The 27902-nt window shown below is 37.2% G+C and overlaps 1 protein-coding gene across 1 annotated transcript; it reads right to left on the bottom strand.

The window, feature by feature from the left end:
• Nucleotides 1-17: 17 nt before the first annotated feature.
• On the bottom strand, nt 18-27830 carry LOC139135436 (ATP-binding cassette sub-family C member 9-like). Its single transcript, XM_070702814.1, has 30 exons — nt 27110-27830; nt 25628-25863; nt 24439-24639; nt 22765-22917; nt 21959-22114; nt 20470-20604; nt 19891-20053; nt 19343-19383; nt 18714-18980; nt 18066-18269; nt 16990-17068; nt 16559-16664; nt 16045-16143; nt 15570-15735; nt 15079-15216; nt 14613-14829; nt 12658-12863; nt 12028-12267; nt 11200-11357; nt 10673-10765; nt 8918-9020; nt 8515-8628; nt 7640-7751; nt 7006-7136; nt 6136-6214; nt 5603-5711; nt 4822-4925; nt 4413-4546; nt 3837-3899; nt 18-3385 (listed from the first exon to the last, which is right to left on the bottom strand). Exons 2-30 carry the CDS (start codon nt 25745-25747, stop codon nt 3242-3244), a joined length of 4035 nt encoding a protein of 1344 aa, XP_070558915.1. The 5' UTR covers nt 25748-25863; nt 27110-27830; the 3' UTR covers nt 18-3241.
• Between the last annotated feature and the right edge of the window lie 72 nt (nt 27831-27902).

Genomic DNA, 27902 nt, shown 5'->3' with positions numbered 1-27902 from the left:
CAGGAACGGCAAAATACTTTCCTCTTGTAAAAATGTCATTTTATTTTCTTGAATGAGTGAATTAATGAATGAATGAATGAATGAATGAATGAATGAATGGAATAAAAATTACAATTCTTTATTCAGAAGCAGATTTTGTAGAGAACTTATGTCCTTGTATATAGCCTAGCGGATCTTTAATCGTTTCATTTATATATAAGTTAATATAACAATTTTGATATCTGCTTTTTTTAATAAAACTTACAAAATTGAAAGATGTGTAATTTATGGCTTTAGTAGAATCTACATTGTGCTTGTAACGTTGAGGTATTGTGGCTTGTGAAAAGGAACGGCATTGCATAGGTATGGTGAATAACATTCCCTGAAAGATCTTTACTGTTGATTTATACGTGCAATTTCCAGGTGTGTTTCGATTGACACGATTGGAACCAATTTGGGATAATTGGATTTTCATATTTTTCAAATTTCTCAAAAGTATTAGGTGCCGTATAGCTGATTGTTGCAATATTGCAAATTACTCATAAAAACAATTGTGTAATGTAAAAAGAAAAGTAGATGAGATTACATTTGTAGATGAAATCGACATTACTTCACCATCCAATTATCCCAAAATAGTTCCAATCACGTTGATTGGAAAATTCGGTTTAGATTTTAATAATAAGCGGAATTACACTTTACACGTGGGGCAGAAAAAATATGTGAATCTCCAATAAAAAGTCTACTATATTGGACAACTACTTTATAAAGAGCATGGTATAGCATAGGTGGTTTGCATAGTTTTCATCACTGCATTCTGATTGAAAGGCAAGAAAGTGGCAATTCCAAAATGTCACCCACTGTTCAAAATTTTGAGAAAAGGAAGCGGTACCCCCGTTGCATGCTGTATGTACATGCATACCGGAGATAATTCGTACAAATGAACTGACTGAACACTTTAACTAAATCTCAGAGGAGGAATGTGATTATTGTCCTAAGACTTACTCAGATTTGGATACTCGATGCACTGAAATTTAAATCAAAGGCGCAAGGACGATGAGATATATCTCTGTGTATAAGGAGTTGATTTGATAATTCTACCCATGGAAATAGCCACTTTACAACAATGTGACATGGGTGACAGTTTTGACAAGAACATTTACAGTGGGTTTCACTTTGGTGCCACAACTCTCTGTGTGTGAGATAGTAACAGTGTATGTACAATATAAACGATTAGCTTTGGTGTTATGACACATTTTAAGGTAAATGACTCCTTGATTAGTTACAGTAAATTAGCTTAGGGCAACTCTGTTTGGATCGATAGCTGAGCATTTGATTGCACTTGTTCTTCATGAATGTAGCTGCCTTTTAGTGACAATTACAGTTGAAAGCTAGGAGATATTTTCTCAGCTAAAGCTGTCTCACAAACAGAGTTGTGGCACCTACTTGCAACTCATCGTGACAGTTTTAACTTCATTAAAATATTATACATTCTCAACAAAGATAACAGAGCTCGAGATTGCGACACTCAAATGGGAAAGTTCAATGCTACAAGAACCTGTTCCAGCGGATGTCAAGACGTTGTTTCTGAGAGTATACCAACGTGTATATGCAACGTGTCTGCCGGGTTTTGCGTATTTCTGTAGAGGCTGCCATTTTGAGTGGCGCACCTTTTGATTACTTTAGTTATCTTATTCAAATTGATCAAATTGTTCGATAAAGATAGTTTGAAATCAAAAAAAAGGTTATGTAAAAATGCTGACCGAAGTTTGACTACAGAACATTTTTTCTAATATTGGCAACGAAGGTACAACTAAATAGTTTTCGACTGGCAAATCAAATATGGCCGCCATGAACAGGTAGGTACACAAAAGTGAGAAAAGATTGAAATAATCACATTTTCAAAGACAATATGGCTCAACAATTGAATAAAACATCTATTGTAGTTGTTTTGGTGTGCAAAACGATACACCTAAAGGGGTTTTAAGGCTAATAAATAAATAAACAAAACGTATATTTCCTACGGTTAAAATTGGTAAGGGGTTTTGCTTACTTTCAGACTGAACTCTCTCATTATGAACGCTAAGGCTGGCTTTTTTTTTTCGGAAAGATGAATTAGCTTTTGATCGTTGCAAACCATTTAGTTTTGAAGGCGTTGAAGGCGAACATTTTGGATTATAAGAAGTGCACACATTTTTGTCAAATCTGATATGCAGGTCTTTTGTCCATGTAAAAGGTCACCTTGCTTTGATGTCTTCTTTTTAATTGTTTCCGAATTCACAGTCATATTTATTGCGTTTTTTGTCATTACTTCACTTAATAATTGAGAGAATATAATCGATCATTACATTGCCAACAGTAATGAACAAAGGTACACGATACAGTGAATGTCCATCATGGAAGCAGTGGACGATTCAAATGAGTAAGTTTTCTTCTTCCACTTTGAATTGAGAAACAGATGTCATCTTCCACTTTGAATTAAGAAACAGATATCAAATCAAACCAAAATGAAGTACGATTGATACTTATTTAAACATTCCTCTGGGTCATAACCAGCAACAGAGGGTAGCAAGCAACTACAAGTTGATATCCTACATCAAAGGCACCAGCTAAAGAAACAGAGGTACATACACTCAGTGAGAAAGAAAAGCAACAACACAACTAACAATATATTGGTCCGAGTAAACAAACATGGAAAGCAACAGACCCTTTAAAGAACTTTTGAGAGCACAACCACACAAAGACCAATCAGCTATCTTGTTACACTTGGCAGAAAGCGAACATTGAATATCGGGACTGACTTCCAGGTCAGTTAACATCATCAACATGGAATAACAATAATTTGAAAACATGGCCACATACCACCAACCTACAATAATGTGATGAAAGAGAGCGAACAGTTATTAGTAAATATTCATATGTAACACTTTCTCGGAGAAAAAGTTTATAGTGAATTTTAATTTGTCATTTTTCACAACTCTAGTTATTTAACACCACATCTCCAGTTATGTATATTCCTATACAGTTGGGTTTCTCTATCAGATCAGGTATGGACATCAAAGATGAATAAGTGATTTGCTCGAAGTATGTCTGTTATCTAAATTTCAAACAGAAGAAGAGAATATGCGCATTGGGATTAGTCTATAAGAATGTATAACCACAGGAAAGACATCGTAATAGGATTTTCCTGCATTATAATTCGTTTCGCATTATCTTGGTTCAGGCGATGAATAAGTTTCAAAATGTAAGTAGGACTGATTTTCTTCTATATCTTACTATCTCCATTCACCAGCGATGAAAACATGCTGTCGTCAATTTGAAGTAAATTGGTCGGTGTGTCGTATTCCATGATTTTACCATCACTCAATACCATCACCATATCGGAGTCCAAAATAGTTGATATACGGTGCTAAGAGTAACAGATAGAAGAGTAAAACAAGTCGGTGAAGGTGTCGGATGACAGTTCTGTGTCCTTTATGATAGAGAACTTTGAAATACAGGTCGTGTGGACCTAAAATGGGGCCATCTTAACAAGAATCCCGGTTATTATTTTATGGTAAATGAGAAATTTTGCGGAGTGTAAGATCTGAATGACAAGCTAAAGGGAAGCGTTAGGAGAGCAGTAATCATTCTCTTATTGTGCAAATTAAAGGTATCGAACTAAGTTTAGGCACTGCTTCGTTTGTGCTGTCGAAATTACAACACGGAAGGTGGGCAAATCCAATGTGAGTGGTAAAGAAACCAATTGTTTGCTGTAGAAATATACCTTTGTTAAAAACTGCAAAAACTGTGAAAAATATACATTGAGAGGTGAAGCTTTCTTAGAGATGCTAGTAGTTTGGATTCGTAAAGAGACTTACAGCTATTGTTATGACGGTTCTATCTTCGAATGCCGTAGCAACCACATTCTGCAACACGGCGTCCTGTTCATGATGCAAGATAAAATGAAAACAAATCGGTTACTTTTGAGACACGTCGGATGATACTTCAGTCATAGTAATGTAATCAAATATATAGTAATTATGCATTTGCATTACCAGAACGGAAAGGATGAGTGAAAAATTGTTTGTAAATACAGAAGTCAAAAGTCGTTCCGTTTGTTTGTTCCCCGCAATGCGAATGTAGCATGATCGCGAATTGATCTGGCAGTATCACGTACTGGGTCAGATTCATTCAAAAATATAATATCCGTATTCTATGGAATTCCTTTCCTGCTGTGCGTACTGAATCACTGTAACAACCATTCCAATCGCAAACAAGAACGACAGTGTCAGGTACTCATCGATAGACAAGAATACTTTAGCTCGGCTATATCAAGAAGACACCTCTACAACTGTGATAATTGACAGTGGGGCAGGATACGTTTGATATGTCAGGTACACTCGAAGGCTTGCAGATGTTATTAGGTGCATAAAGATACTGCATACACTACATACCGTTTGTATATCAATAGATGCTGTTGCCTCGTCCATGAGCAAGATTCGTGCTTTTCTCAAGAAGGCTCTCGCTAGACAAAACAGCTGTCTCTGGCCAACGCTGAAGTTTTCCCCGCCTTCTGTTACCACCGAATCTGTGCAGAAATCAATGAAGAGTTAATGACGAGACAAAGAAACTTATTGATGCAGGATGGGAGTCTTGAAAAGCGTCATTAGGGTAGAATGCGCCTCAGACAGATATTCGAGCTCCGATACTATCAAAATAAGGTTTTGGTCTACCACTTGGGGGAGGGGGTCATTTTAAAGCTCTTTGATTCTTGACGTATTAACCAGACAAAATGGTGTGCACATTATCAAACCCCATACATTAACTTTAACCACTTTATGCAGACGTTAGTTAGAGCCTTACCTAACTTCATGTCAAGCTCCGAGACCAGTGTTTTTAATTGAGCAATCTCTAACGCTTCCCACAATTCTTCGTCGCTTCGTGTAGTTTCCGGATCCAAGTTAAACCTTGGAGTAATATATATTTATTTGTTACATGACAATATTAAAGAAGAATACTTAACGACATCTCCACTTACATTACCTAATAATATTCTTCTCTTCGCTTAGGCATTCAAAGGCAATTTTTTCCATATTGTGCACTGTCGAAGATATCAAACATTTTGTGTGTATATATTTCCAACGTGGAACTTGAAGTGCCTTATTTTAAAACCGCGCGTCTACTTCAAACTGTATATTCAAAGTGTCTGTTTCACTCGCAGTGTAGATTTGCATCTCCAGAGTGTATATTACCCTCGTTAAAATCTTTCTTTTTTCATTAATTTATTTCTCTTTCGCCTGAGAGTCATAACTGTCTTTCGTCAAGTGAGCCATTGTCTGTTCAATCTTAGCTGTAACCGTATGTCAATTCCATGGTCTATTTTAAAATGGTTCCTCAACGTATCTTTCTCTCCTGTCATTTTCCTTCAACAGTTAATTCTATTAGGCCAACTCACCAACAATACCACTGAACCAGGTTCTTGGAGGAGACGTACATTAGCAAGATTGTAAATTGTGATGTGAAATTTAGGCTAATATTTTGCCAGCTCTTCTCAGATTGAATTACCAATAAAGTAAGCTGCCTTGCCGTAACGGTTGCCATCGTAAGACAGTACACAGGATGGCATGATGCCTACGATTCTTACCTGATGGTCCCTTGAAATAGTACCGGGTCTTGCGGTATGATAGCAAGCCGACTACGAAGAGTAAGTAGGCCAACGTGTGATATATCAACGTCGTCGATGACAATACGTCCTTTCAGTTAAGAGAAAATGGCCATTAATATTTGAACCACCAATATCACTTTTTTATCGTTTGGAGTAAAAGTGTCATGGTATAAAAGGTAAACCACATTGCATGATGTTATGCGCTGGGAAGGAACCAATATACCCTGCTTGTAAGGATAACAAGTAGCCTACAATCACCTGTTATCTAACCGGACGTATCACCGAAGATCAGATGCCCACGTAAGGTGTACTTCAGAAAGCTGTCAGACACGGCCTATCAATCAGAAAAATGATATTTACATAATTCATTTCATTTAAACGTAGACATCATTCTATTCTCGCGATAAATACTATACCTGCCTTGTTTCGTCAGTAGATATTCCAATCGTAAATCACGCGAGATGTTATTCCAGGCAGAAAAATTTAAAAATATCGTTGAATTGAACTATTACCTTTAAAGGTATCAATCATTCGAAACAACGCTAATGTGAGCGAGGATTTTCCACTACCGGTGCGTCCACAAATGCCAATCTGTAAAGATAGATTAAAAGTATAGATTGGAAGCTAGTCGAGCGATGGTATTTTAAAAATATCTGAAAATATTACCATGCTTTGCGACAAAACTGCGTATGGACATTCTTTAGAATTTCTTACCAAAACATTTGTTCACCCTTAATTTTTTCATCAGAATTAATAACTGTCAAAAAAGGCGACCACATCGATTTCAAAACATTGGTAAAGTTATCAAAAAGATTAAAAGGAAAAATACTCAAAAAGTTGAAAAATCGAGGAATAAAGAGATCGTTGAACTCTGCAAATTTTCAACCATAGGTGTATTCACAAACTCAAGTAACTTCAGTTCATTTAAAAAAAAACGGCCTAAAGTTGAGCCAGGATTTGTGTAACAAGAGGTGCATTTTCAAGGAGAACATACGTTTACGATGACTACCGCATATTGAATTGCAATTGATATTTACAAGGACGGGACATTTCACCTATTAACAAATTCGTGGTGAAAAAACATGGTTAGACATGGGTTAAAAGACGTTCACACATAACTTCAAGTTGAATTTGGAGTCATATCTTGCAAAGTGGACTTTGAGGGTTGTATGTGAGAAAAGATTTGAGTTACGAAAATGAAGATGGCAAGTGGTATAAACAAAAGCTGCATCGTGACGTTGACCGTTCCGATACTATTCTTGAGCATTATCAGTTATATTTTGTCTCCTCAAATATTCCATACGTAATATGTACACCAATCATAAAAGCATATCAAATGACTGTAACTTTCCCTGTCTGAAAACTAAATTTGCCAAACTAACCTTCTGTCCTGATTTGAAGTGAAGCGTCACATCTTGTAGAACTGAGTCCAGTCCTTGGGCGTAGCGTACATACACGCCTTCAAATTGAATATCGCCTTGATTAGGCCAGTCAGTGGACGGGTCATATATGCCTTAAACAAAGTCAAATGATATACACTATCACTTTCACATACCTTGCTGTCTCATATATATATATATATATATATATATATATATATATATATATATATATATATATATATATATATATATATATATATATATATATATATATATATATATATAATTATACAGATGTCCTCTTGGGAAATTACACTGCTCGATGCTAAAGCAGAGCGTTATAAATAATAACACGAAATTACTTCAATTACAAAGTAATGATATCTGTTAAATGAGTTTCGCGCATCCTGCAATCTTCAGACGGAAGAAGTGAATATATACATAAGAAACAAACTATATACACTTAAGATCACTTCGGGCTTTGGGTGTCAAAGTTCGATCCGACACTATGATTATAATATATACAATATTTAAATTTGATCAAGTCATTTCATTGTTCTAAGATCATGCTGTTAATGTGAAGTGTTTGCGCAAGTAGCACATTTATCTCGGAAAGAACAAAGTTCTCAATTACCTCGGTACTCTTCGATGGGAATGTGTGTGTAATGCATTACTCGCTCCAGAGCATTCATCTGCAGTTCACAATCGGTAGTCTGTCTCACCATCCAGTTCATGTATGAAGCCATCTGCAATGCAATTACATAAATCCACAATTCTGTGCCTTACAATTCAACGATGCAGGTATAAGTATTGAATTAAAGGAACCGAAATTTTCGCTCTCGTCCTGTCTCAAAACAAAAATCACCTAGTGGTATGTTGCAACCAGTTGATCAAGGAAGAAATTCTCTGTACAAGAAGTAGTTTTTGTCTGGGTTATTTATACCTTTGATGCCTAAACCTGTATTATGAAGGGGTAATTTCGTATTCGTTAGCAGAAAGCCAGGCCTGAAGAGGAAAATGACAACGTACCATCGGCAGTTAAGGTCAACGTTGAGATAGGATGTGCCTAACTTATGGCAAAGCTATGTTTCTATAAGACCATTTGAATACATGATGAGATGTTAACATGACCATATGGTGTCGATTGTTAACCGTCATTTAATCATTCCTCGCACTGCTAATTTTGTTCTCATGCACACAGAATTTCTACTGGCTTCAGTGCTCAAGATTGAGTGTGTCAATGCCAAGGGAGTTTGTAAACGGTTATCATCTAAACAACATTGGTTTTGTTTGATACAGACAGACTACAGACATGAATTCTGTTGTCAGAGACTTGGCTTAATTTTCTGTTCGTGGCAATGGGAGCATTTTGTCACAACACATTTGACGAATGGTATATCACACCAATATAATTATACAACATGACTATTGTTCGTTTCTGTGACGTCAATAATGAGTGCCAATGATAAGTTTCATTTCGTCATAATAGTAATTGAGTTACTTCCTTACGTTAAGTGCGTATGTCAATGACAATCCGACGTAACTTGGCTGTAAAGAGCCGACGGCCACGGTAATGAGGCAGGCTAAACCGACGAACAATACAATCAAGGCACCGATAAAGTCCTGAGGAGACAAAAACATAACATGCAATCAATTAACAATATCTACAATGAATAGAAAGGTATACAAAGTGATGTGTGGTTAATTGCACCATAGACTGTTCTATTCACTGTAAAACTGTTTCTAGTTCTCTGCACCAAATTTATCACAATTGTACTTGAGTCTATGTCAGAGACAAACAAACATAGCCGTAAAGACAGACTCTTAAAAAAAAAAACCATTATTTGGTCACATCGACAGCTTGTAACAAAATCAAGTTTTGTGTGCCGTGTAATACGTAATCAGTACCTACCAATCGCACTCCTAACCACCTGTTCATCGTTTCTAAATACAGATACGCTGCATTATTAGTACTGATTGTTTCTTTTATTCGCCGACGAAACGGATTCTCTACCCTGAAACGAGGAAAGTAATATTGTTCTCATATATAATTTGCATTGATTTGCTGCGGCTTGTAAGTCCATACAAAATAAACTACTCAGCACTCAGTCTGGTAATATATAATGATCGGTTTCTCAACACAGTAACTCATTTTGAATTCATCCGTTGTTTAAATTGACACGAAAGAGTGTGTTTTATTCGCAAAAAGAATAATGGAACGGTGGGCCCTGGCCCATTCGCGTTTAGCAATGACCTGATGAAAGTGCTTGACAAGGCAACTATGCTAAGAGTGACTGTGATAGAGTCATATAATCGCAATCATACCAATCCATAATCCAAAGACAGTAGGTCGGAATTCGCAAGACAATAGTTGTAAACATAGACACAAAACAGCACAGAACAGACAGTAAATAGACGGTACACAAACAAAGTCATAATCATGAAAGAAAGATATATGGACCTCTGGCCAGAAGACCAAGAAGTGATGTCAGGTGTTTCGAAAATAGTAAGCGCATCCTGCCCTGGCACCCGCCATATATCAATTTATATGTCAGATGGGTAGTGGTCATTTAAGTAAACAGAAGATTCACAGGCATCTTGTTTATTCACTATCTCTGCTCAATTGTGAAGCAAAAAACAAGAATTATATTAATAATTATGTCATGTATTCTAGCCAATGCGTCGCCAGCCACGGTAAAATAGTAAAATAGTACCAGTGCTACAACGGTCTCTTAAACAGACAAAGAAGGTTGATGCCGCAACAAAGAGAAATTAGACATATTTCTATATACACGGAGATAATTCAACAGATATCCTAAACCTGTTAAAATTTTGTTTTTAGAACTGTCTGTTAAGAGAACTTGATTCAAGCTTCGCTATAGAGTTACTAAGTTTTCCTTTCTCTCTGCCTAATGAGTCGTACATCATGCTCGGTCGCGGGCGCTCTAGTTTCTGTACATGTTGGATAGCTGGAGGTCGCTCAATTTTCAAAATCATCTTTGCCTTTTTTCGTGCTCCCATTGCGTACCTCGCCAGAACAAGTATGTTTGTACAATGCAACATCAATATCCCATCCGCAAGCGGGAATACACTCGATTTTGGTAAAAGTGCTCCAACCAAGTCTATATAGTATGGCAATCGCCTTGCGTCCTGCGCTGTATTTAACCCAAGTTCTTGAACACAAGCCTTTGGACACCTGGATTATTGGCTTATTTGCAGATTATTCTTCGATTATTCCTAATGTATATTTGCTATACATCAATCCTTAGAGACTGTCTGAGCTTTCACAACCAGAACAACAGATAAATCCTTTTATCTGTAATGTGTTACCACCCCCCCCCCCCCCGGAGAGAGGGGAAAGGGTACTCTAACATTTCCATACGGGAATGTGCCATTTCCGTGGAAAACATGTATCAAATGTATATTCCAAAAACGGCCAATTGTTAGAAATTTCCTTGACAAATTTTAAAATTTTAGCGTTATTCTGTTGCGTGTGAAGATGTTCCTTTTAGCATATGGTTAATTTCTATGCTATCGACGTATTCAATTATATTTCAGATGGACTATGCTTAAGGATCTTTCTGTGGGAGTACCCTTCCCCAGGATGTTATTGACAGGGAAAGTGTATCACAACGCTATTATACTAGTACAGCGATTTCTCTCTTACCTGTAAGCTCTTACAGTTGACAGCCCTCCCAGTGTTTCCGAAAAATGGGCGAATATTGGTGATTTTGAGATGCTATTCAACCTCTGCAACTCTCTGAAACAAAAGGGACAGGTTTTCTTACTTTCATCATCGGGACCGGAAAATTTTCCTAAGATCTTAGAAATACTTTTCTTACGGAAATCAAAAAAAAAGGTTTCAAAAAAATATCACAAAGGCGTTCGTACAGTTTTACCCATTATCGGCTATTACACAATCTATTATTCATTTTGTAAGGGAAAGTATACATTATACGCTTAGGCTGGCGTAACATATACACTGTACATATCCTATGGGTTTATCTTTACTGTTTTATTTAAAACGAACTTACTTTGGCATCTCTATTACAAATATTACCAGGGTGAATATCGTATGTGTTGAGTCCACTGACTGGCAGATGTATAATGTTTCCATGTGTTCTACGTTCGGTTGAGATATAGTTGTGTGACTGCTATGAAACTGTGGTAAACCAAAAACTGAATATCTCTTACCTCGATGTTGTGATGAAGTATCTTTGTATGAAATAATACCCCAGGATGATGGGTATTATGACGACTATGTATATGGGTGTTACGATTGTGTTGACCACGATAGCAGCTATGACTTGAATGTACGACTCAATGACGAGGTATACGGCTTGCCATAATTTCTGTGATTGGTGAGGAAAAAACACAAGTCCATGTAAGTTGGTGTGAGAAAGGTGGCAGGCTATCAGTGGGTAGTGGATTAGGAGTGTCAGCTTATTATAGTAACATGAATGTAGAAAATGCAAGGAAAACGCTGTCGTCACAAGCCATTTTCTTGAAACTGTCACAATAGACTAGGAAGTCACTACGGTTGATTTCAAGATAGAATGGACTCAGACCATTAAATGGCTAACGACCAAAGAACAGCGGCATGTTAATTTTTCTTATTGCATATAATGCAGATTGAGGTGTAAAGACATAATAAACAAACAAAACATCCGGAAATATGATGTTTCAAACGTAATCTTTAAGCTATATCGGTCACAAATTCAAAAGCATGATTATACTACTCAGATTTTACTACCTTATCACCACAAATTTCAACCTCCATGTAAATGGTTAATTGGCGCCGATTACTAAATTGTTCCCTTAATTTGGCTTTCAAATGTACGAATATAAAAGTGGGATACTGAGCAAGTATACTCAAGATAAAATTACCAAAATCCCTAGTCTGTCTACAGCGTTATGCAAGTTGGACAGCAATGTGCAACAGTCTTTAGGTACAAGAGTAAGTATCGTTGAAATCTACAATCTTGAAACGAAAGTCAAGTAAATGTTTGCTGTAGTTCATACCTGATCAATAATTTGCGTGTCACTCGCCAGTCTGTTGAGAATTCGACCAATCGGCGTTGTGTCAAAGAATCTCATTGGCGCGTGAATGATGTGACGTATCAAAGCTAAGTGTATACGCTTGGCGGCCTTGATGGCGAAGGTGATATAGCATGTTGCAACTGTCCCTAGTAAGATCATTGTTGTGCAAGACAATATAGCATAGACTGACAAGTAGTACTTAGTGTCTTCATCTATTTCTTCCTGCGAGAGAACAATATCCGAAACTTACAAAAAGGATAAAGACATTACCAGCATGTTCCATGTTCCATGGATGACAGAGGAGTCAACAGCAAATCATTTAACAAACAACCTTTGCAGAGTACAGATAAGTAACTATGAGTTATCAGTAAGCATACTTCAATTTTTGGTGACTTCTTTCAAGTGAACCATTTTATCAAAATGACAATAAATCCTAACAGTATCGCCTTCAGACAGGTGGTTGGATCGTGGTAATGTTCATTTACATTTTTTCCTAAAGTAAACGACTGTGTTCGGAAAGCTTCATATTTGATGACAGAGATGTGCATCTATAAAGTCAGATACAACGGTGAAGGATCGAATTATGCACAAGAATTGACTACTAGATCATACCTCGGTCATACCCGTAATGTTAGCGCCAGCCTCGGACCATTGTGACAGCCAAAAATTAGTGACAGCCATGCAGGTAACACCAAGGGCCAACAGTAACACCGAGAGGAAAAACAACGGCACCTTGATGGCGTTCACAAAGGAGTAGTAAACTCGCAACGAAATCGAACCCCGCTCTCGCTCTTCTTCCTCAATGATGGTAACTCCCGCTGAAACGACACCGCCCGCATGACATGAAAAAAGGAGACATTAACGGAAATGGCGGAAATTCAAAGTTAATTTATGAAGAAAGATGAGACACTAGTGCCAATACACTACAGTATGAAGTCTTGTACTTTCTGTACTGAAGTATAGAATGCGTTGTAAATCACCTCTACGACATTATGACTAGCGCAGTTCATCCTAGTTGAGGTTGAATCATGTTCCTTCTCTCTTTATTTATCTTCTTATTGTTGTTTATTTATTTATTTATTTATTTATTTTGTATTAGTTTTGAAAAACTTTTGGGTTTGATTCTTACACAAAATTATATCATGCATGCGTTATTCCTGTTCTTGACTACTGTTCATCAGTCTGGGGCTTTGGAAAGCATGATTAATGTGATGTAGTCCAAAACCGTGCCTTGAGATTTTATTTGGGAGTTCATAGGTTTACACCAACTCATGCAATTACAGGTGATACTGATTGGAACTCGTGTAGAAATCGCAGACTTGTTAATATGGTTCGTTATTGGAATAGACTTCTTGCCATGGATAAACAAAGACTTACAAGAAGGGTCTTCTTGTGGGACTTTACCCTAAATGATTACAATAATTGGTCAAATGAGATATGTAAGATTTTTGATATTTTAAATTTAAATTTAGATGTGGAAAACCTATTGTACATTGACATTTCCATGGTTACGAGAAAGTTGGTGTCAATTTTTGAATCTGATTGGCTAGAAAATGCTAGTCAAAACAGGCTAAGTTACGTACCTATATTTTATTTAAATCTCATTATGGAGCAGAAAGCTTTGTTACATTGAATCTGTCACGTCGACAGCGGTCGTTGACGGCACAAATTCGTGCCGGTGTATTGCCTCTTAGGATCGAAAGTGGAAGATTTCGTCACGAGAGTGTAGATAGAAGGCTTTGTGAATTTTGTCAGAGTAATTCTATTGAAAACGAGACTCACTTTCTATTGTATTGTGCATTTTATGATGATTTAAGGTCAACTTATATGAAATGTCTTACAGAAGTTCAAGTTAGTTATATTTCAGACACAGAAAAGTTAAAGCTAATATTTCAACAATATAATGTTAGAAACACAGCAAAATATATTGAAAAAGTATTTCTTCGAAGAAAAGAAAGTTTGTATAGGCTCACTTAGTGTAATTTTTACCTTTGCTATTGTGTATTGTACACCCTTTTTCCCTCTGTTTTTGTTTTCAAAGTGACATATAAGTCCATTTGGCTGGGAGGTTTCCTTATTCACATTGCTACGTTTGTTGTAAAGAATATGTAATTTTGACCTCATGTCAATATAATAAACTAACTAACTTACTATTTATTTATTTATTTATTTACTAATAAACAAACAATTTACCCGAATGACAGGTATAAAGGTATAATTTAATTAATAAGAAAAACAAATATAAAACCTATCACAAATATAAAAAATGTAAAATCCGATTACGACATTTACAAATCAAACAAATGTTGACATTGTTAAGATATCATAAGTGTACTCGTTGAAAGTATCAACAATTTTGTGACTTGATGGTAGCAAAAATTATAAAATGTATGATTGTGCAAATTTTGGTTTTAAGAACTGTGCAAAGCTAAACAATTAGGGAATATGAAAAGATTAATCTGACGAAGTACATCAGTTTGACAAGATATCTGACATGTGCTTTGATATATGTGGTCCGCAAAGAAATGTCGTAACCATGACATTGGTGTACCATGATTTCACATTACCTTCATTCCGTTTCTCACCGCCTTCCCCAACGACTGAGATCTGTTTCTTCAGATTCTCTCGCTCTTGTTCAGCTGTTTCAGCTTCCCCATCACTGCCCTCTGATTCGCTGATCAGGTTCGCGGTTTCTTTCCATTCTCGGTAGAGATCCGGATCTAGTTTGGCTATCTCGCCTATGTCTCCCTGTCTGTAGACTTTACCGTTGTCCATGACAATGATCTTAGGAAATGAAGTGTGGCATTGTTAACTGTGGATTTGCGCATTGGTAGACGTTTGTGTCAGCATTTATCGACTGTTTTAATTCCCTTTAATATTTCCATTTCAGACTTTATTGCAGTATGGCTTGTTTTATTTTATCTCATTATTATTGTCACTGAATAAAATCCATTTACATTTGCACGAACCTAAAATGCACGGGCAGACCAAACAAGCCTGTGCCAAATCACATTCATTCATTCACTAACATACCTTTTCAGCTTCCTGAAGATACTGCAATTGATGCGTGACCAAGATAACTGTACGCTGATTTTCAAGCAGGAAATTCTGTATTCCTTCTTCAAAGACCTGCTTGCCAACGTGCACGTCAAGTGCCGACAAAGGGTCGTCCTAACAATGACAAAACACGAGCAACAAAGCGAGTTAGTAAATGTAGACACAAATTAAAGTGCGCCAGATAAAATCCTAAGGAAGTGAACAGACGGGGTCAAAACAGAGTATCAAAAAGTTCTACAGGATGACATACATCATTAGGAACCACATCATCTAAGACTTGACACGTGACACAGCAATATACATTTGTGCACACTATATTAAGTTGTATTGTCTGTAATCAGCTAATCTATCAATCATGACGCACCATCAACGGTCTAAATTAATATGAATGTGCAGTCTTTGGAGATACACTATAAGTAAGTAGCGGCATGTTTTTAGAAATTTGTATACAGTAAAATAAAACTTACCAAAATAACTATGTCAGTTTGACTGTACATTGCCCTAGCTACACTCACTCGTTGTTTCTGTCCTCCACTCAAATTGATACCTTTTTCACCTATCTCAGTCATATCGCCCCCTGGTAAGATTTCAATATCTGGTTCCAAAGCACAGGCGGACAAAACACGCTGATATCTGAAATTTAGAGGTTTTAGTTAAACTAACATGACTGTATCAAATGAGGTTTAATTATGTGCTTCACTAGCCGAACTCATTACCGGATTCTCTAACTTTGATTTTGAGAAAATCTAGTCATATTAAGTAAGAAGTATCTTGCTTTTCTATTAGGTAAAACAAAAGATTAAAAACTTAAATTTTGTCGTTGGAAATATTTACACAGATAGATCTGTTCGGCATGGCATTTCGTTTGCACGATTCGAAACTGTTATGAAAATAAAGATTGCTTAAAGATTATGTTATGTTTGTGCACATGTCATGCATTACCTTTTTGGGTCATACATTTCGCCAAAGACGATGTTGTCTCGCAAAGTTGCATTCCGCAGCCACGCTTTCTGGGCACAGTAGGATATTCTACCGTGGTCGCTAAAAGAAAGAGAGAGAGAGAGAGAGAGAGAGAGAGAGAGAGAGAGAGAGAGAGAGAGAGAGAGAGAGAGAACATCGTCACATGTCTACGTAATATCGCTGTCAAACAGTTCCATCAATTCAATTGATATGACAGTGTTGACAACACCTCGATTTAGACAATATGTCTAGTTGGTCTTATTATGCCAACGGGTCAACGCAAACCACTTTAAAGGAGAGCCAAAGTGTGGTTTCGGCCACGAAAATGGTAGTGTGTTAGAATTCAAAATTTACATCAGACGATATTGATGAATTCCAGACTAACTTTTTCTGTTTGGTTGTGTTTTGCTTGATATCCGTCTGTATTTTGTCAATAGTTTTTCTCTTATGAAGAAAATTGTTACTCATAGTTTTACGTACTTTATGTTAGACATACCTATTGTAATTAACCGAACCAGAAATGTTCGTCATTTCGCCGAGCATCGCAGAGACCAGAGAAGACTTACCACTGCCGACAAGACCGACGATCATCGTCAACTTTCCTGTCGTAAGTGAACATGTAAATATCGACCAAGTAACTTTAGGTAAACAGCCGCAATGTCGCATTATATGAATAAATTTAAGATATCGAATGAAACACCAACTGTATCAAAATATTCTAAAATTTCTGAAATCACGAAACCTTTTACAATGTAGCATTTACTGCAGTATATACATATTTGTTCATGCAATCCTAGTTTATAATACCTGTGCGTCACTACGAGAGGTAGGCATTTTACGGGTAAATATTCAATGGTACCTTTGTTACGAATATTGTACCATGAAATCACTGCCTATAGAATAATGTGATTCTCTTCGAGAGATTACCTTTTGGCATGCGCAGATTAATGTCACTAATGGTCGGTTTTGTACTTTCAGGGTCCCATGTGAAGTTCCCTTCGTGTACCTTAATGCACAAATAAGGAGGAAAAATAGTTTAACAAGGCGCAATTCTGCCAATCGTGGTCTCCTACTATAATTCTACTCCACGGCCGTATCAGACCATGCCCCTTGGCTGCCTACCGATCATTTACCGATTGCTGCAAAGTCGGGAGATTTGAAGTCATACAAAAACGAGAAGGTAAAGACACCAGCATTTTCAAGTAACTAGCACTTTTCTATTACAAAATGAATTCAAATCAATGCAATTGATATTTCAATAATCGAAAACACACCATGACAATGCTCAAAAGAAGACGCAGCACGAAGTATGCCCTTAGGCCAAGAAAAATAAAAAAGTTTGTTTCTCATCCTCAAGCGCGTCAATTTAGACCCGCCTCGTCAATCTTTTCTCTGCTCGTGAGGAAATAATATGAAAAAAAATCGCAAAAATACGCGACGATAGTGCATAATACAGTGCTCTTTAACACAGAACTGTAAACAAAATAATTGACACTAACACTCCATTCAGAACTGTACACATATGTCACTGTTATATTAAGCAGTCAAAACTGTGCATTGCTAAAAGTCAAACCACAGAACTGTTGCTATATAAAAATAAAAATAAAAGCAACACTGTTGTGCATTTATCTCTGCGTAAATTTTTATGTTGTTTTCATGTTTTTTGCACGTTCTTGTTGATTGAAGAATAACAAAATTTTGTGAAGAAAAAACCCGCGTCACCACATCATTTTCGCAATATGTCTTGGATGAGAAACAATATTTTTTATTTTTCTTGGTCTTATCGTGGTTATTGGTGATTTTTATTGCTGTGAATGATACGCATGATACGATACACACATTTTCATCTACGGTTTGAAACACAATATTTGTGGTCAAGAAAAGTCATTTCATAACGATAAGTTCCGTTTAATTGTTAAACGAGCACAGCCTTATAAAAAAGGCCGTGTCCGTTAAAAGCTTAAAATTTTATGACAAAAACATTCATGAGTCTCATTGCTCACCTCGATAGCGTTGTTGTCATCGTCAACTGTTTGAATTTTGGCCTCGTCAACGTTGGTTTCCTCGTCAAAGGTACCGTACATATTGGACCCGCTGGTTAACAACCGTGTAGTGTCTTTTCCTTCGCTGGTTAGTAGAGACTGCTTCAGGGTCATATATCCAGATGGTAACCTGCTAGGTTTTGACTTCACATAAACTTCTGGTATCTAAAAAAGATTTTTGAGGTAAGGTAGTACACGCCTCGATATTGAAAGAATTCAACTTTTGCTCCAAACTTCCTCAAGGAAAGATTCCACGATTTTCTTGACAAAAGCAAGAATACAAATGTGGGTCACAGTGCAAATTTTGGTGCTAAGGAAACGAAATAATCTATGGTTTTCCCGACACTTAAAATTGAAAATGAACGCCATTCCTGTATTAACTCTATAGCAGGAAAGATTAATTTTCGATATCGAAAATAAGCGGATGCAAACTATTAAGTTACTCCTTGAGTTTCAAAATGAGTCACAAAAAGCTGTTAAGCAATAAAGCATTGTGAACTTGACAGTCTGACCATCTTTGCCAGGAGCATGCTTCTTACAGAAGTTTACGATTTTTCAAGCTATAAGCGTCAATGTCATACCTGTATGCTCAATCAAATTGCAATTTACCTGGTGCAAGTCGAGGGACTCGCTGCCATGACCGTTGTCTTCATTCTCCGTTGTTAGACGGTCCCCTTGGATTTCTTTCCTTTCGATTTCGCGCGCACAGAAGAATTTGCGAAGCCTTTGGGTACTGACGTATCCGTTGACTGTGTGACTCACAACCACCGGCACCATGAACAGGGGTATCACTAATGTGTTGAAGAGAGCCAAAGAGGCGAAGGCCACTTCCGGCGTCAGTGGCGTTGGGCTGATTACCGAGTACACTGCGAATGACTGCGAATAGGAAGGAACTAATTTGCATGTGGAATTACAGTGATGTGTCTGGCTCCAGAAATTCACTTTTTTATCGGCCATGCAAGAACGGCTAGGTCAACCAGCTGGTAATGCTTAAATACTATGTGCACAATATTCGAGTTCTATCCTCAAGTGAAGGAATCAGAGAGGGGTCCTGAGCATGATCTTCAAACTGCACACAGAACAATACCTTTTATCCGAGAAAATCTGCATACGGTTACGTATTTTTAGGTAGATATAAAAAAAATCAAGTATCTGGTCTCGAAAATTATTAACTTTAAATACCGACGTGGCGGTAACACACGACTTGTATAACATCTCAAAGATGCTGATGTACTTACAACTAGAGTTACAGTAACCGGTGCCGCATCAGTCAAGAACCCTAGGTCGGAAAACAAATTAAAGTATGAAAACACTTTATACGTGAAGATTGTGATAAGTCACATGAGTATTTCATTTGGTTAGTCTGGCTTGATAGAAAATGAAATCGCCGAGTTCAAAAGGTTGTGTACAGTTGGTTAAGAGTTCAATTGCTAACACATGCAGTCAATATAAATTTGAAATTTTGTCTCTTTTTCATATTCCCCCATACATTTCCCAGTGATGGCTTCTCGCTAAGTCTAACAACAATTGCGCTGTACCAAAAAACTGATGTCAAGAGGACCAGGCAAAGTTATTGAACTTCTTCTTTATTCAAGTTTCAGATGCTTACCGTTCTTTTAACGATTTCCTGACAGCAGATTTTGTTTAGTGTACATACGACAACTGTAAGATTTACTGTATGCGTACGGTAAAAATATTCCCCATCTCAATCACTCAGCAAGAATAGCAAGAAACTCTAGTGCGTGACCGTGGTTTGCGACAGGGGTTAAAACGTCAAGCTACGTACATGTCGCTGCAAGATAAAGACCATTTTTCATAAGTTTCGTGACTTCTTGACTTCGGACGACTTCGATGGCAGAACAGAAAAGCTCTTCCCATCCATACAGCTTCAACAGCTTTATACCCTGTAGTAATTCGTTGGATTTCTTCAGCCTTTCGTCAGTCAATAACTGTACACATAATAAAAAAAAACAGCATGTATTTATTTATCTTCTTTGCATCGACTTGATTGATGCTTTCAACAATAAGACGCTTTAATTTGCCTGACTCATCGACTAGCCTTTAATGTATAATTATCGGCCTTTAAATTCATTTAGATCGGAGATTATCTTATCTATATCTGTATAATTATATCTTCTTGCAATGATTTCGTCGGGCGAAGGAGACTCATTTTTTCAAGAAAACTTCAATAAATCATCATGTGTAAACTATCTTACAGTGCGTATGATTAGTTTCATAGCTGAATACAAATGAAACGTCATCATTTTGTAAAATCACATCAAAACACCCGGATGGAGTTTTGCGGTTCAAGGCTGCAAACGGAGTAGGAAACATGGAGTAACACTACTGTATCTTGTATTTTTACCATGACATTCTTCTGTACTTTGGACATCGCAGCGCCGACTCTGAATTGTATTGGTGTCATAATGAGAAGGACGGCGGCTCCACACAATGCAGCTACACCGAGCTCAACGTACAACAGAATGAGAATCAACAATGCCTGCAAAGACAATAGTATTGACAAAAATGTTATCAGCAGTTTCAGAAGATTTTCAATCCAACTTCCCAAGTTATTCCGTTTGAATATGATTATATATAATAGCATTATTGGACGGGCATCCTATTACAATGTATTGTGTTTGTCTTTAGTCTGTACGTGAGCTATGCTGACGGCTATGTTTAGATAAAGCCTCGAGAGAACTCGGATACAGTTCAGCTTTGCTCAAAGCATGTTACCGACCCTTTTACAATCAAAATCTTTCAAGCTGCAGAACCTCATTAGCCAAGGAGTCGTTTATAAACACTTTACGAACATTTTTTCTTTAACTTTATCATACAAGCTATATCGTTAATACAACGATTTAACAGTTCAGCCATAAAAAACATCCGTCAGTGTGAAAGACTTTCATTCTGCTAAATTATTTACAATGACCGAACATAACACGTTATAGTAGAGGGATATATCCTTCTCATGGATAGTTGATCACGTGTCTGCCACGTGACTCGCATAAATTATTAATGGCCCATTGAGCCTGCCTTACATTTTTATCCTAGGCTGCTTCTACAGTTATTTACACAGTTGCAGTGTAAGAAAGTGGTGATTTTGGTCAAGTTTATCATCACCTACACAATCAAAAGTAAACTCTCTCACCATTACAACAATTCTTTGCCATACATAGACCTTGGCCGTGACATGAGATCTTACAGACTCGGGATAGCTCAAAAGTTAGTAAGGCAAGGATTCTCAGAAAGTAGATTAGTGAAATCATTTAAGAAGTTGTATGGTCGATACGGAGATGTTGTATCAAAATATGACCTGTCTATTTCTCGAATGATGAGTGACAGCATACCAAATTTTGACTCACAAAAGTAATTTGGTGAATTCACCAAATAACAATGGATTTGTCGCTTTGGGTCAATCTTGACGGGTGCAGCTAGCTGGCAGGGTACGCTTGCCCATTCCGGACACCTAGTACCACCACTATTTCGTGGTTCAAGATGACTAATATTGCCTTTGTCATTTTCGATATATTCGTTTGACCTGGTAAATTTCATAGTTTTCTTGAATGATAATGATTATTTGACCTGATTTGACCTGATTTGATGTCTATTAATATCATTATTATCTGAAGGTTATGAGTTGGAGACTATAGTCTTGTCTGCATATATATATTATATATATATAATATATATATATATATATTAATATGTATATATTATACCATTGTATGTAGTATGTACGTATATAAGTATGTTTGTGTGTGTGTATGTGTGTACAATATTTTCATAGCCGTTGAAATTCTAGTGCACGGTAACGTCAAAAAGTAGTGTAGAATTTATTTCGTTTACAAAACCTGTATGGGCGCAGTCCATACAAAATGTATGAACTGAAACATCCACATGACAGAGAAAGCGTCCGTTGACATATGGTTTGTGATCTGTCCCATCGTCATTTCTCCTCCAGAAATGGTGAACATCGGTAAACGCAAAGATTTCTCATAAACGTAAGCCTGGAAAAGGATCCAAAACAGAGTGTTGTTGAGCCACCATGCGAGTCGTTGCCTGCTATAACAACGTAAAATAATTGCTCGGAATTTGCAACAATCTCGGGTATGTTGTGGAGACATGTAGTAACCTTGTTCTGTGGTTCTGCGATCTGAAACATTCTTTTACACTTTACATCAAGCGTTAATCTAAAACCAGCTTATTTTCAAGAGAAAAATTCCAAATTGCTGAGTTTCAACTAATTGTAAGGATAACTTTACAAGTAAAGACGACGGCGTTGACAATCTCAAGTTTGAATTCACGATTTCCAACTTTTTAAAAAAATGCGAAAGCGATATTACTTTGAAGACCAAAAATACTCCAGTTGTAAAAATAAAAACCTTACTGGTATAGTACTTCCTGTGATGAAGATATTATCGGAGAGATTAGTGGTGGTTATTTTTAAACTTCTGTGGCATGTACTCGTACGATGTACGGTTTCTCAACTGTTGGTAGCCGTGCACGATGTCGCTGTAGCATTGGCAACAACAGTTCTGGTCAAGAACATGGGAATCGTTTTTTGTTGACCCTGCTGTTGCCATCTGTCAATTAGAATCTACATCTGAATTCTCTGTTGTGCTAAACATAAGTAATGTGGCAACGATATCAAGATTACCTGGATTGCGGTTCTAACGTGGATGCTTTCGACGACTGTCTTGTAAAAATGATACTGGTAGGTCAGTACAAACATGGCAGTTGTTACAAACATCAGGAAGACCAATACAAAGCCGTTGCTTATGAACTCGCTGAACGTGATGTAAGGAGTTGTCTGCCGGTATAAGAAAGTTTGAAAATATGTTAATAAGAGGACTTGTCTGTTTCCTCTTTTTTGACACTTGTTTGTTCGTTTTGATTTATTAATGGTCCCTCAATCGAGCACGAAAGGATCTTGATTCGCAATGACGATATATGTCTCCTGTTATTCACTTGCTTTATGTCCGTCTTTGCTTAACATAGTTGCCAAATTTCTTGCTTCATTCCTATCGTAGGATGAGATCTTTTGAAACATCTTCTTGCTGTATATTTCATTTTTGATTTGTTGCTTCCGAATACATTCGTTTGGCACAGGCCGATATTCGGTAACTGTGGCAAAAGTGTCGCAAACTACAATTCATTCACGGTTACGCCAGAATAAAAAAATAAATTGTTCCCTGGAATCGCTTCTACTTAGGGACAGTCTCAAATTGTAGTATAAGTTCAAGAAACGATATTCCTTCGTTTAGAAGAAAACCCCTCCCCCAAAACGAAAGTTCAAAAGTGCGAAATGTTGATGTCTGCCTGAGAGTACAATGTAGCATTTTGCTATAGCTACTGAAGAATATGTATCCCCTGACCACTTTACATCGTCAAGTAATATAATCGACGATAGCATGACACGAACGAGTTGGAAACAGTTACAGCAAAATTTGTTGTTACGACAGTGAAGTTCTTGACAAGTATATTTTTACGCACAATGTAAAGGAAACTTAGGATCAAAAAATAAAAGAGCGAAAGTGAAGTGAACGAATTGAATGTAGATCAACGCCCCCCCCCCCCGTAAACGAACGAATTTCGCTTTTTGAACTTATGAGACAATCTGAGACGGTTCCTTAGCCGATTCTGAATTTTTTCAGAGCGTATTACAGTATTGTAGACCATACATTGCATAAAACGTGTCGGGACAGTGGTGAAGAGGTCAAAACAAGAGAGCAAAGTAAAATTAAAAGCCAAAATGTTGATGCCACCTTGAGGACGTTAATAAGACAACACTTCTATTCTTTTACTTTTAGAACCATTTTGTTGTACATATTTTTACAGTTTTTTTTCTTCTGAGAGCATGTGGAAATGCTCATAATTTGTTCTGTAAATACTATCTGTACATGTAATGCCTTTATTACTATGGATACAGTTTGTAAAATCTATACTTGACGTCATCAGTAACAATCCAACCAGTGATAGAATTTGTTGCTTCGTAAACAAATTAAAAAAATTAATTGCTCAACGCCTCTGGAGCTTTGCCAAACAAATCCTAGGAACAATATCTTTATGTCTGGCCTAAGCGTCGCATTTTACTTATATTGAAGCGTTCTTGGAAGTCAGAATGTGCACCAAACTCGTATTTATGGCATTTCTCCAGCTATGGCATACATGATCAAGGGTTGAATCATTCTGAACGTAATTTCATTTGTACCTCCCTCTCTTTCTCTCTCTCTCTCTCTCTCTCTCTCTCTCTCTCTCTCTCTCTCTCTCTCTCTCTCTCTCTCTCTCTCTCTCTCTCTCTCTCTCTCTCTCTCTGAATAAAGTGACTTACGAAAACTGGCTTCGCTAAAGTAGTGTCACTGTAGTAGAAGTTTGAGGCATAGGCAACTACTCCGCCAACAGCGATAGGGGGAACCAGTTGAAATAGGTCCGATATAAACTTCAACAAGCCCGCAATGGCCATCTGCTTGCCGTATGCACGACCATACGTTCTCCATAGCGAGGGTGTAGCGTTCTTTTTCTTGGCTCTAACCTGCGAATGATATTTAAAAACTTCGACGCATTAGAAGTCTGAAAGGGATAGTTTACAAAGCAATAGAAATATATCATACGCACTTGGAACGATTTCGTGCGCACGAGAGTCTATTTTATTGGAATAGAAAAGTATTATGCTTACAAAATACTTTCTCTTGCCAACGAGACACATTTTACCATTTCCTTATCAAAATGTCACTTACGGGATTTCACACTAAAAGTCAGTGGTGAGAAGTGTTTATTAAAGTACGACTTGAGAACTGAGAAATAAAAATATAACATTTATTCTAGCATGATACCGACTATAAGTCGGAGAGATGGCAATAGCCTGCATGAAAGAAATACATCACATTGACAAGTATCTTGCAAATAATTTCTTGAACAAGCTAATAAACTAGATTAAGATGATATCGTCTATAATAAATACGCAAAACAGATGAAAGGCGCAATGTAAAATTGCGAACGTTCTCAAGTTAAGCAAAGGCTTACCATGCACTATTGTTACAGGCTTTCTATTAACTTTAAATACATTTTAAATATCATAGCATTAAAAACCTGAACGAAGCATGAACCCGTCAACAAATTTAAACCATGATATTTATACGCCCCAAGCTCATCGGATGGCATTTATGTAATATGGTAGTGTTTCGTGTTTGATAAGCTGAATAATCTATATAATATATATGTGTATATATATATATATATATATATATATATATATATATATATATATATATATATATTCATACACGCTAAATAAGTGCGTTATAAATAATAACAAAAATTACTTCAAATACAAACTAATAATATATTTAACTTAAGTTTCATACATCTTTCAATCATCAGATGCAGGATGCATGAAACTCAAGTAACAGATATCATATATATATATATATATATATATATATATATATATATATATATATATATATATATATATATATATATATATATATATATATATATACATGTAAGCTACAACATACGCATTCTTCCTCATAAGCGTTTTTAAATTCCTGGTACTGAAAGTCAACCGCGTGTTCTTCGGGAAGGGCGCCAATGTCTTCCATCTCCAGCGGCTGTTTGTAGCAAGTCGTGGTAACCATGACAACCAGATGAACAAGACACGCGAGAGTAGATTGACGTAACGATGGTGATATACCATGTTCTTCCTTCGTAAATCAAAGGGATAGTCCGGTTCCTCATACTTGAAACCGAACAGCTAAAAGAGAAAAAAATGATCTTTTCGCCTTTTTTCATAATTACATATATCTTCGTTGATAATAATGCCTTTTGATAAATTACTTGTTAGTTACCAATGTCTCAATTGGTAATTTTTCTTAATGTAAGTAATCGGAACACAGTTACAACAGAGTGATGAAGCTGAAGAGCGTTTTTGTTTTGCTTCTTAAATGATTGTAAAACAGGAAACTGCAATCGGTGCTTTTGTTAACATACGTTATCGCGACTTTTAACCTCGTTGTACCGTATCCAAAACGTACAGAATCGTCATTCAGATGACCCTCACTTGACCTTGCACAGCCATACGATTGGAGCACATGCATCATATTCAGTGAAAAGCTGCGACCGTTACAAATCGAAGTTAAAGCTGAGGTTTCAAGTTTCACTTCAGATTTATAGTCCGTAAATTACTGCGAAATCATATTAGACTGTTGTGATTTAGAACAAAAATCTGACATTTAAAAAAATACTGGATATAGATTCACAGGAGATAAAGATTCCGATATTGTGTCTCCGTAGCCTTGACTTTATCATTTACTACAACTCGAGTACACAAGAAATAGCTTACTGAGGACCTCTAGTGACTTTTATCCCGGAAGCTACACTGATTTTATGAAGGTTAAATGTCCTTGACATATTGCCACCCGAAGGTCGTCGGCTTTTTAAAAGTACGATGTGTCAGAAAGCAAGACGTGATGCTAAGCCTCTATATACGTCCGATAAATGGATAAATAAACACGGACTCCTATGCCCGATAAAGCAGCCGGTGTTTCTACGGTAAGAAAAAGAGGGCCTTGACCTTTGTTGGCAAACAAATGATGACGTATGTGCATGCTCACTGATGGTGGCAGGCTGTACAAAGTTTGTCTACTTTTTAGAGAACATCGACGGAATGCAAATGAACTTAATTTATGGCACCTTGGTTCAAACACAAGAAGGTTTCATACTCATTCGGCCCCGGGGTCAAACGTAAAATATTTATGGCGCACCAAAATGACTTTTGACTTGTCGGGTCAGATACAATCAAAGTGGTTTAAACGGACCAAATTACATTGCCCTCGATGACCGAAATATCAATGCATATTGTAATGAATTGAGTGACTGAACTTGTGCAATATTGAAGACCTTTAGTAGATTTGGCGACTGATTGATTGGAATACCTGTGAGCAGCGATCTTAATTGCCCGATGATTATGGACGATCGGGGCATTGAAATTGTACACCTACCTTACAACGGATAAGATTGAGTTCAATGATGCTGTAAACAAGGTACATGATGAGACATGCGACGGTCGTGTACCATCGGAAAACATCGGCTGCCAGCTGTTGGTGGGCTAGGTTGACTAGGACTAAAATTTGCACTAAACTTGCAAAGATCCAGTAAAGCAGTAGCAGCCAGGCTAAACGAGGTCGATTCCAGTACTCTAAATAGTGGTAGTAAACCAGAAATACTAGCCCATTGACGAAGGCCAGGGACGGTGGAACGTAAAGGTGTGGTTGAGTCATGTCGTTCCGGCTAACGTCCGACAATATACCTTCACCAAGGGAGCAGAGCAGGACAAACAGCAGGGGGAAGGCTAAAATCCATCGAGCGTTGTGTCCCGGGAAGGGGATAAGAGTCTTGCAGTGATAGCGCCGCAATCTGGCACAGCACAAGCCCCAAATTATTAGGCCGGCGATGAACAGTATGAGAAAGACCCATTGCACTATGGCGTTGACGAAATCAACGTAGCAGGGATTGTACAAAGTGTACTGCAAGCTCCATTCGAAATCCTCGAAATCCGTAGTATTCTTGCCACACCACCACTGAAACGAGGACCGTTGTGCCATGGCACAACCCGAAGAACGAAGACGCCGCCTTCATACAGTATCGACATATGATTTTTATGACACCAATAATTGTAAGATTGATTTAAAATTTAACTCGGTGCGTCAGTGAACCAATGATGCGAGGGTCACCGCACACACCGCGATAACCTTTCAACTAGGACAGTGAGACAATTCACACCCTAACATTATG

The sequence above is a fragment of the Ptychodera flava genome, chromosome 6 (genome assembly GCF_041260155.1).
Source record: "Ptychodera flava strain L36383 chromosome 6, AS_Pfla_20210202, whole genome shotgun sequence".
Classification (NCBI taxonomy): domain Eukaryota; kingdom Metazoa; phylum Hemichordata; class Enteropneusta; family Ptychoderidae; genus Ptychodera; species Ptychodera flava.
Note: the sequence above shows the minus strand (reverse complement) of the source record. Positions and strands in the feature narration are given on the sequence as shown.